Raw genomic sequence first — 11,802 nt, forward strand, 5'->3', positions numbered from 1 at the left:
TTATTTAATGAAGAGGTTGTATTACCAATAATAATAATTTAAGAAAAGGCCATTTTTTATTTCCCCAAGCTCAATATACATATTTCTTTCATAATTATGAACTTAAAAAACCCGTCTCAGATGTAAAAATGTGAATTGGAATATGTAAACTTTTGATATACCTGAAAAACAGGAAGGAAATGTCACATACTGGAAAACACCATTGCCTTAAATCATCGAAATGGGAAAAAGCGTGTTGAGGGATGGGGAAAGGTAGAAGAGCGTTCATGACCTCAGTTAGTAAAGAGTTACAAAGTCAGAGTATTCATTCCACGCCCAGCTGGGCACCATTTTTATCCTTCCACCTGGAGCCTGTGTGTGACGGGGAGCAGTGACTGAAGCAGGACAGCCACCACCACTGAAGAGAGTCACGAGCTGGGCCTCAGCAAAGCCGATGTCCACATATTTGTTTTGCTGTTTTTTTTTTTTTTTTCCTGAGAAGTCACTGGTGTTTAATGGAAAGATTTTTTATTAGTCTTCAGTTAAGATAAGGCAGTAAGAGTGTCACTAACGTTAACTTTTTGCTTAGAATGAGGCTTATCCTTCCTCTGGTATCTTCATGGGTCCTTGGCTCCCTTTCTCGTTTCCCCCTAGAAATCCGTTCAGGAGTTTCAGCCTCCTATTGCTGTTGCCTATTTTCGGGGTGTGCTGAGGCCATCTGTTCTCCTCACAGCAGCTTCCCCGTGGCGACAGAGCGCAGCGTTCGCCATTATAGGATCTCTTCAGGTCCCCGCGCAGAAAAACATGGGTGTCTTTCTTTCTTCCTTCTTCTCTCCTGTTTCTCTGAGGGAGGAGACCCATAAATGACTCCTTTGCATAGTCAATCAGAATGCAAGACACTGTTGACTAAAACATAAAACAAGTAGCCCTGATTTTGGAGAAATGGAATTACAAATAACTTTTTCAACAGTGCCTTCATTTGCAAGGTAGCTTAGACTGCAAAAGGAAGTCAGCTCCTTTTGAACACCTGTCAGAAGAGAAACCATTTCTGTCCAACTAGAAATGCTTAGCTCTTATGAGAATATTGTGCTTTTAAAAAAATTCAAATGTTAACTTGATTTGCAGTCTGTCTTAAAGTATCAATTTGTTTTTTCTCTAGTCCATTTGATCATGGTTTCTGGTGAGCGGTACAGGAATATTAATTTGGCATAGAGATCTTCCTCTAATTCCAGTTCCCCTGTCTCTCGAACTAAAAAAATATCTGTGCACAACTTCAGGATTCGATCCACATTTGGAAGCTCTTCAAACATGATGGAGTGAGAAATCCCACTGAAGAATTCACGGACAAACTTCCCAATCACGAGGACAACTGAAGCATATAATCCCATGATACTGAAAAAAAAAAAAGTAGAAATTGTATCTACTAGTTAAATACAGTTAATAGAACACATCTAAGAGAAAAAAAACAAACAAACAGTATTTCCCTCCAATTCTATGAAGATATGATAAACTTATCAAAGCTTGAAGTTTTTCCCTTACAGAACTATAAGACTTAAAAAATGAAAATTAAAAAAAAAAATCTCAATTCTGGAAATGACCAGTGTTAACAGTTTCATGGATGAACTTCAGGTAGTTTTACTGCATATATTATATAAAGAAACCACATAATATATTTGGTAAAAATGCCATTGTACTATATACACTTTTCTGCACCTAGCTCTTTATTTTTATAAATACAATTTTGCATAGACAATGATTTTTTAACAGACGTTCGTGTCTTGTTGGGGATGTATGTGTCCTAGCATTTAAGGATCAGAAAACTGTGAAACGGTAGCTTCAGACCATTCTGGACATTGGACCATGTCCCAAACTGCGACGTCTGACTGAGGCCATGTCTGCTAAGGTCAGAAGACAATCTAAACAGAAAAGAGGTAACCTTACATCAATTTCTATGTTTAAACACTTAGTGGCCTCAAACATAACAGGAAGGTGTAGAGTGAAGAAACTGGACATAGGACTTCTAGACCTGTCCTTAAGGGTGTTACTGACATCAGGCATTTTGACTTCTTTGGAACTCCGGTTCTTCATTTTTTAAAATGAAGGGCCAGTGACCTATGAATTTTAATGTTGCAGCTATTAAGTTCAAGAATTCTAGGAAGATACAAGGCTTCCCATCCTCAACTTTATATGATACAGAAGTAGACTCTTGTAACTGTTAACTGTAAAATAAGTTCTTACCCGTAGCCAGCCAAGAACCCCAGACTTGGGGGGCTGACTTTGTCATTGAAGACCACCAGTTCCAAGGCCTGGGCATGCTGATTGAATATTCTATTGCCAGTCAGGTTGAGAACCCACCACTCACTGTTAGATTTAGTTGTATTGTCTCTGGACAAAATGATGGTGATATTCATGAAATTATTTTCTGGAAGCGGAGAAAAATGAAATCAAGTTAGCATGAGACTATTAGGATTTAATGCAATTAGCAGTCCTCAGATGGCAAAACCTAGTTACTACTGTCCATAGCATGTGGTGCCAGGATGAGTAGGACACAGGGACATGGTAACAATGTGAGTAGAGAAAGAAAAGTGGGCCCTAAGTGTACATAAAGTTTCTCCTTGTCACGAGACATGTAGCTCACTGCTGCTGAGTGAGCATGGCAGACACATCACAGGAGAGAGGGAAGACCCATCACCTGAGTGTCTTTGCTGATAATTCCAAACAACTAGTTAGACATTTAAAAACCCAAATCACTGAGTTTTTAGTCATTTGACTAATTCAATCTTATTACCAGCATTTATTGCATGTCTTTGAAGAGGGAGACACTCTGTCAGGTGATAAGGGTTACAAAGTTGAGTACAGCATGATTCCATATCTCAGCGGGAACAGGCCATGTATACAAGTGGGACTTATGGGCACTATAGGACCTGCACCAGTGAGGTTGTTAGCATGGGGAGACTACATCTGCTTGGTAGGATCCAGGAGGGCTTCGCAGAGGAGACGACTTCTGAGCTGAGTTTTGCAGAGTGTGAACTTCAGTAAGTGGAGATGGAGGGGGAGAGGAGGCTAGTTCAGGAAGGCTTGGTGACATGAAGCTCAGTAAAGTTCTGAAAATCCATGATGTGTGATTAATGATTGCTTTTGTTGGATCACAGAGTCAATATAAAAGAATAGTAAAAGGGTGGAAAAAAGCTTGGGAGTTCTCTGAGCAAGTCTTTCTAAGAAAATACCATCCCTGTCAATGATAATAGGGTCTCCGTTGAGAGTCCTGGTGGTGGACTGTGAGGCTAGGGGCTGTGTCTGCATTATTTTCTGCTAAATTCCTGGATCAGAGGGATCTGGGACAGTGCCTGGTAATGAATGTCTATTTGATGGATGGATGGATGGATGGATGGATGGATGGATTGGATGGATGGATGGATGTATGGACTGATGGAGAGTGAGGCAGGAAACTGGTAAAGAGAAAGAAACCCTTACCCAGGACAAATGTGAACCACCCAGAATGCTCAGGAACAAAAAGAATCTTGGTTCTGAAGTCTAGAGAGTTCTGAGAGGGAACATCTGGCCTAGGTTTGAATCTAGTTTATTCACATACTGGCTGTATAACCTCTGCTGAGTAATTCACACCCTGAGCCTCAGTTTCCTCCTTTACAGATTGGCAATAGCCACCAACCTATGCTAAAGATCAGACATAACTAGGTAAAGATCATTAGAGAAGCTGTTGGGTTGGCAGGACCCAAGAGCACCAAGACCATGTGGTCTGGACAAGAAGTCATTGGCTGGATCTCAGATGACTCACAGCCAATAGGCCTGTATTTGCGGAGCACAGAACATGTGGCTGAGAAAGGGGAAAATAAGGGTGGGGAGGGGCTGGGAATCTGGGCACAAAGTGAGGCTGACCCTGCAGGGAGGTGCCCCATCTTCCTGAAGCTGAAAGGAAGTGGGGGGAATGGGGAAAATTTGAGACCCATTGCCAGGGAGAGGGAGGCAGCTGAAGGAGTGCCCTAGCAGGCTTGCGGGATCATCTGATGAGGTTCAGCAGCTGTGAAGGGCCCACTGACGGACAGAAGCATTTCAGAGGGAATGACTCATGGTTGAGCAATTTGTGCTCTTGGACTAAGCATTTCTAGAACTATTTGGACTGAAATGGAAATACCAAAGTTCTCAAGGCATCTCACAATTACCGTGTAAGACATATGTATTTTTGACTGTTGAGGAAGAAAAGCATAGAGATGTGGGACCCACCCATGCTTGTCTTCCGAACCTCTATCCTGCCTCTACTTCTGGTGATCTCAATGGGGGCTTCCAGTTGTTTACTTACATCTAATCAGACCACTGGAGCCTGGTCTCCAGTGCCTGATGCACTGCCTGGTGACCATGAGCAACCCACGTTGACAAAGGAGTGAACATGACTTGGATAACTGCTTTGTCCTTCTACCTTTATCACATGTACACATCTGCTCTGATCCAGGCAATTGATGAAGTCAAACAATGCTTAGTAATTAATGCTTAAGAATCCCCAAGCATCAACATCCTATCATCATCGTTGTTTTGGGTAAACACAGTCCCTAGAGACTAACATTGATACTTAACCATCCTTGGGCTGAATCAAGTAGATTTCCTGCTCCATTTTTATTATTCTTATTGTGGGGCTTTCATATTTAATATTGCATAAGGCCATTTTCTGCCAAAGAGATGGATGCTAATAGAAACAAGTAAACAGACTGCTGAATCAGTAACCAAAGCTGCTAAATGTGGATTTAAGCCAATCACGTTCTATATCAATGAAAACCATGAAGAATATGGCTGCTGGTGCCTGACTGGATCCTTCTGGCTGGTGACCGCAGCTGGGAGTCTCATGCTTCCTGTAAGCCGTGTCTCACAGGGAAAGAAAACTGGAAAGCAGCTTGAGAAAGGCTGAAAATGCAAACTGTAGACACTGAATAAAAGGATTTTAAAAAGTTCTGAAACAATTCCTTCTCATCCTTACCAGACAAAAGTTGCTTTATAGGTTTTGAGTTCGAATCACTAGGTGCTTTCACATAATATGGGTAGATCTTTTCTATAGTCCTGTGTGTTAAGAAAAAAAGGGGGGAGAGTAATGAAGTTTTAGTTGTTTTATCCACATAAAACTGATTTTTTGTTGCTATTTTTGACCTCATCTCAAACAAATGATGGTGAGTCTTTGTACTTCTATGCAATGTGATGTCATCACAATTTCTGGGTTCCATTATAATCAGAAATTTCTGAAGCCAAACAAATTCAGTTGTTTTATTCGAATACTTAGGTAAACTCTGTACGTGAGCTAGTTAATGCCTTAAAAACTGCTACAGAGATTTCCCACGTCTGTGACCATTTCTGAAACAAGCAGCTGTCTTTCTTGCTAGGATCTATGTCTGTACTCTATGGAGATATATAATTATATCTATAATCAAGTAGACTGCATGAATCTATCTAGTGCCAAGAGTGAGGCCCAAGGAGACAACTGGTGGCCTGGACCTGTCCCTCCCTCTGCTGAGGACAAACTGGGTAATGTGAGCAGGTCACTCTGTCCTTCTAGGCCTGTTCTCTCATGGGGAAATGATGGGGGAAGATCTGACAATCTTTGAGGTTCCTTCAACTTTAGTGATTAAAAAAGGCTCTCTTAGGGAACACATGTGAGGACTATATCATGGCTGTCCTTATACTCAACACATTAAAGTGGGGCCAGCACAGACTGGAGGTCAGAACTAGACATTGGCCGGTGAACGTCATTTAGCAGTTTTGCACCCATAGCATTCCCCGCCCCCCCCACCCTACTAGTTTTCCTATTAGAATCTAAACATCCCAGCTTGGATTTGTTTGAAGTGGAGTACTTATATGGCAGGATAATATATTAAGATAGATTCCCCACCCCCTAAATTTCCTTTTACCCCTTGTCTTCCCCACATCCCCCATCCATTAGCCAGGCATTCAATGAGCCCAAGTCAGGAGTAATAGTAGAAGAAGGGTCTCCCAGGTGCTTTCCCTGGCTTTTGGTGATTATGGTCAGATAATCAGCTTAGATAAGAACAAGGTTTGCTACTCAGAGACAAGATCAGGACTCCCAGGCCTTTAGGTGGACAGAGAGTGAGAGGGGAGGAAAACAGAGCTGCTTTAATGCAACACAACGAGGCCTCCAAGTAGAATTCACTTGAGTTACTGAAGAATGGAGAAAGTTGCATTTCTTGCATATGTGAATTTGCAAATGGAGATTTTGTACCAGATATAGCCATCTGTTAAAGCTTATTAACAGGAGCAATCACTTACACTGGTGTTCTTGCACTTTCTGTGTTGTTGCCGGCTATCATTTTAGCTATATTCTTACGTGTAATATTTTTAAGAGGAAAAGAAAGCTTATCCGTTGCTATTTCTGCTTTTGCACCCAGACTCATGTTTCTGTGAAGAAAGATAAAAGGGCTCAATGTCAGTGATTATTCAGAAATCTGGAAGAGAGATTCAAAAATTCATTTGACTCTTCATTTTATTAATCTCACCAAGTCTTCATTGGGTCCACAACTGTCAACCCCAACCTTTTCTGTCCACCTCACCTTTACGTCCAGCTTCTTAGACAACCAAGTTAGTAAACCCCAGGGAGGCCACAAACACCTTTAAAACAGACGGCAGGTGAGGAGGCAGTCTGCTGACTAAAAGAGAAACCATCTTGATGCTCTGGTATGAATTTCTGCAACACTCTTTATATTAATCCAATGAGGTTAGTCTCCATGGTGACTAATAGAATGCACATTTTTAAAAGAATGTTCAATCAAAAGTTGATCTTTAATGTTGTTAATTTTTTGGTAGCTCTTCAAAGAAAAGGCTAGAAAACAAATTTTTGGCAGTCTAGAATTTCATGTGAGGAACTTCGGATGTAAATTCTAAAGGAGAAAATAAGATTCAGGAAGGAGTTCTTTCAATTCTGAACAGCCCCCTTTGAAATCTTTCTTTACTATTTCCTTGGAAATTCATTTTAGATTGGAGGTTTCTTAGGTTCCTATCATGATTCTTTCTTAATTTCATCCTAGAAGCCAGGAATCATGGACCCAAATGCACCTATCACTTGACTTCCCAAATAAGCTTGCATAGAATCCTGAACCACAAGACTGTAATAACAAACAAACAAACAAACACCAAGCCTTTCAACTACTTTATTGTGTCGAGGTTCCCCAAGTGCTTCACTAACACAATGGGTTTTTGAATGCAGGAGCTTTTCTTAAGACATGTTCTTAGGAATGGATAAGGAAGATGTGGTGTGTGTGTGTATCTATATAGATAGATATAGATATAGATATTATTCAGCCACCAAAAAGAATGAAATCTGGTCATTTGCAAAGATGTGGATAAAGCTAGAGAGTATTATGTTAAGCAAAACAAGTCAGTCAGAGAAAGACAAATACCATATGATTTCACTCATCTGTGGAATTTAAGAAACAAAACAAATGAGCAAAGGTGAAAAAAAAAGTGAGAAGGAGGCAAACCAAGAAACAGACTCTTAACTACAGAGAGCGAACTGTTGGTTATCAGAGGGGAGGTGGGTGGAGGGATGGGTGAAGTAGGTGACGGGATTAAGGATTAGGGCACTTGTGATGAACACCGGGTGTTGTATGGAAGTGCTGAATCACTATATTGTACATCTGAAACTAATATCACACTGTATGTTAACTGGAATTTAAATAAAAACTTAAAAAACAAAAGAGCAAAGTAGTGGCTGCATGCTGGCCATTGGCTCAGGTTAGGTGAGAAGGAGTCTCAGCTCTCCCCCTCCTGGGGCTGCCAGGCTGCTCTCACACCCCACGCGTGGAGAAAAGATCTGTTAGGGTTTCCCCATGTTGGGGGGATGTAATGAGAATTGCGGTTTCCGAGGCTGCAAGTTCTTCGTTTCTTCATAAGACCAAAATTCACCCTTTCAGGGAAATCTTACAGTCATCAGACTATTTCATTTTATAAGTCCTTACCCTTTTCCTTTTCACTTTACCTCTCTCTCTTGTTCACAGAACTCATTGCCAGCCTCTCTTTAGAGACTGAAGTTAGTAGGAAAAAGGAAAACTAAAAAGTTCTTATTTTTGCCAGATTCCCAGGCAGATCATTATTTAATAAACACAAAGGTTAGCTGTAGCATCGAATGAATGTTCCCAAAGCATAATGTCAACTAAAATCCACATCAATTGAATTTTTCTTTCCTTCTAGCCTCCCACCCCCACCCCAAGTTTGGATTGCGGGGAAAGGGGGAAATCATACATGGAAAGACAGTAACTACCTCTGAATACTCCATGAAAAAACAACAGAGAAGCTACTATTGGGGTCCATGAGTTCCTCTATCATTTTCTGCTTACTGGGAGGGCTGATGGTCCACAAAGAATTTGAATTTCCTTCCAGTTCTGCTACTGTTATGTCTTCTTTTTCATAATTTTCCAGAAATTGCATAGCACCCTGTATGTACACAAATACACATGCATAAAGAGATCATATACATGGTGATGAATAGATAAAGTGATTACTCTTCCTATTAACTGACTGCAGAAAGAGGATTTCTCCTCTGGAAGGACAGTTTCTACAGTGGATGGCCTTGGTGCTCCGTGGCACTATTTTGTTCCCCTCTGCACTGGGATGGGCAGCCCCAGTTACACAGAGCAATCTCAGTACCAGCATAGGTATGGAATCATTCCAATTAATAAAGAAAAATCAACGGATTTGGTGTCATTTCTCCTCCCCACTAAGAAGGAAATTTATCAGCTCTTGGGGTGTTCTCTCTCATGAGACAGTCAAATTTAATCCACCCACTATATCTTGGTCCTACCTTCAGAGCTGCACATCCCTTGAGATGAGTTTGGGCAGTGTGCATTATAGGCTGATAATTTCATAAAACAGCTAAGCATCTGTCTGCCTAATCATTTTCTTTAAATAAGAAAGTATTATTGTAAAGCAAATTTTAATTATGAAAAATAAATTTATCATATTATTGTAAGTTTGCAGTGGAGAGAAAAGAATACATCAGCCACAACTTTGCCAACAGAATATTATCACCATTATATGCAGTAGGAAATCATTAAAAAAAATAATAGCATATATTCTTCTTCATTTATGTTTTATCTTGAGAAATGTGCATGCCACGCATAGTCTTTGTAATGATTATCTTGTATTACAAAAGAAGTTGCTTGGAAACTTCTTCAGAAGCTTCAGACAGCATAGCATGTAAATAAAATGAAAAGCGGTAGACCCCTTCTCCCACGCCAACCACCCTAGAGAAGCCAGTGCCTATCAAATTCACGCGATACGTTTGCCATAATTTATTCAACCAGTCCCTACTTGTTGAGCCCTCTGTTGCTTCCAACTTTTGTCAATACAGAGCATGCCATCACAAGCAGGTACCTGCACAGAGCTTTTCCAAAATTTTGAATTACTCCCTGAAGATAGATTCTCAGAGTAGATCTACTGATCAAAGGGATCAGTATCTACCACAATTAAAAACATTTAAAAATATAAAAGAGGACCTACATCTGTTGAGCTTACATTAAAATGTCCTGAATTAAAATTATGTTTATTGACACTTATATCCAATAATACAGACATAATGTCTCAGATTATCCAAGTGGCCAATGGCCACTGGTAATCCCTGAAGAGTCCTTCCCACCACCACAGGCCATGGCAGAACAGTGAATAAAATGACAAGCAGTAAGCTCACCTAGATGAAATGTCTTCACAGACATCTACTATACGCATTTACTTACAGTGTCCCTAGAGAAAGCTTTCATAAATTTATTAAACTTTGGCTGATCCATAACTTTCAACTGGCTTTGCTGGGCACTCATTGTGAAAATGGGCTGGAAAACAAAGAAACAGTGATGTCAACACTCCCGAGGCTCATCTCTGCATCCTGGGTTAAAAGAGAAATCTTTACACAGTATATCATCACCCACTGAGTACCCAATGGCAACTGGCCTCAGGGATCTCTTTTTGAAGTGATTACTCCAGTGCCCCACACCAGAACAGAACTACCCTTTCAATGTCTTCTGTGCTTTATCTCATATGTCACATATTTGCTGACCAGTTAAAATGCAGGGGGGAATCTGGCCGCAAGAGCTAACTGAACATCCTGTAGCTGGTGGTCAGGAAAGACGCGGGCAGGGCCGCCAGACCTGGGGGGAGGTACACAGCAGTTACCTGGTACCCTCCCAGGGTAATTGTGACCGAGACATCCAGGGGCTGGTTGATGACCCCCGCCACAGATTTGATCAAGGACATGAAGAGAAGGGGAAACCAGACGATGCAGATGAGCAGAACGATGATCATGCCTCCCATGCCGTACTTCACCACTTTCTTCTTCTTCTGCCCCCGGGGCTGCGGGTATCTCTGCAACAGATGAGTCACACAGGGCTCAGGCTCCCGGCACCAGAAGCAGGCGGGGGGGGGGGGGGGGGGGGGAGGATGCGCGCTCTTCCCACAGGACCTGACTGAGGCCTGATTGTGCTCTGCTCACTCTGAAGTGGGGAGAGCAAACTTGTCCCCACGAAGTTAGGTAGTGATGTGAAGCTGTAATGAGCTCCCAACACATCTCCACAGTGGTACCATGAGGGACCAATGGGACCTGAGAGAACTTCTCCTTAAAACTGTTGTGTGTGGGGGGGTGCCTGGCTGTCTCAGTCCATTAAGCATCTGCCTTCAGCTCAGGTCATGATCTCAGGGTCCTGGGATCGAACCCCACATCGAGCTCCTCCCTCTGCTTCTCCCTCTCCCTCTGAGAAGTCTGCTTCTCCCTCTCCCTCTGCCCCCTGCTCATGCTTGCTCTCTCTCTTTCTCAGATAAATAAATAAAATCTTTTAAAAAACAGTAAACTATGACTAGGACCGAGTGGCCTGCATTTGTGGGTGTTCATATGCCAAGACTCTGCCTTTCAGGAAATTGTTCTGGCTTCATAAAGTGTATTCATAAAGCCCCCTGAAGCATAGCACGTTCGACTCTGAATAATCCCCAAGAAAAAGTACTATTAAAAGAAGTTTACTCCTCTGCTTCACACCAGACAAGAGATTGTGACTGGTAATGTTTCAGTCTCCGATGGGACAGGGTAGAAATGAGTGCCAGGTTTGCTTGGACTCCCTTGACACTGACTTCCCAGACGCCTAAGTTCCTCAGGAAGTTCTACCAGGTGTGATTTAGAAGGCTGATACTCCGGCGCCTGGGTGGCTCAGGTGGTTAAGCATCTGCCTTCCACTCAGGTCATGTCCCAGGGTCCTGGGATCGAGCCCCACATCGGGCTCCCTGCTCAGCGGAGAGTCTGCTTCCCCCTCTGCCACTCCTCCTACTCATTCTCTCAATCTCTCTCTCTCTCAAATAATAAACAAATAAAATCTTTTTTAAAAAAGTCTTATATTCTGAAATATCCATCGACTTAGCATAAGATAGAAGTATATATTTAAGTAGAGGTGATACATTAAAATGAGGCTTTTTATTTCTTGAAGATAAAATAACAATAATTCTAAACCTTTTGTGAGCAGGAGTGCCTAGTGTTCTAGGGCAGAGAGACACCGACCTGCACAAGGAGGACAGGCAATGGGTGTCACCTCCTCACTATGGTATTAAGAAGGTTGCACATGTTGGCTCAAAGGCAGTGAAAGGCTTGTAAGAGCCAACAAATGGGGCCGACACAGCTGCTCCCATGAAAAGTGGCCCCGTATCAACGTGGGGCAGTCATGTGAGCTCTGACTCAGAAACCCCCTCGTAAGAGCTCCCCGCCCATTCGTCCAAAGGAAGTAGTACCTCACGGTTTCCGGTGCCCTGGGTCTTGGGATGCAGTCCTCCCCCCTTGCTGTC

The 11,802-nt window shown here is 42.1% G+C and overlaps 1 protein-coding gene across 3 annotated transcripts in view; it reads right to left on the bottom strand.

Moving 5' to 3' along the window:
- Positions 1-444: 444 nt before the first annotated feature.
- The window catches only part of PIEZO2 (piezo type mechanosensitive ion channel component 2), a 492,797-nt gene continuing 481,439 nt past the window's right edge, over positions 445-11,802 (bottom strand). For all 3 annotated transcript variants that reach the window (XM_078060633.1, XM_078060632.1, XM_078060634.1), the window contains 7 exons: positions 10,156-10,344; positions 9,723-9,815; positions 8,252-8,424; positions 6,265-6,393; positions 4,967-5,046; positions 2,218-2,401; positions 445-1,371 (listed from right to left, as the gene is read on the bottom strand). In XM_078060633.1, coding sequence (XP_077916759.1) covers positions 1,119-1,371; positions 2,218-2,401; positions 4,967-5,046; positions 6,265-6,393; positions 8,252-8,424; positions 9,723-9,815; positions 10,156-10,344 — 1,101 coding nt within the window. In that variant the 3' untranslated portion in view covers positions 445-1,118. The remainder of the gene's footprint in view (positions 1,372-2,217; positions 2,402-4,966; positions 5,047-6,264; positions 6,394-8,251; positions 8,425-9,722; positions 9,816-10,155; positions 10,345-11,802) is intronic.

Source organism: Halichoerus grypus, chromosome 13 (assembly GCF_964656455.1).
Source record: "Halichoerus grypus chromosome 13, mHalGry1.hap1.1, whole genome shotgun sequence".
Classification (NCBI taxonomy): domain Eukaryota; kingdom Metazoa; phylum Chordata; class Mammalia; order Carnivora; family Phocidae; genus Halichoerus; species Halichoerus grypus.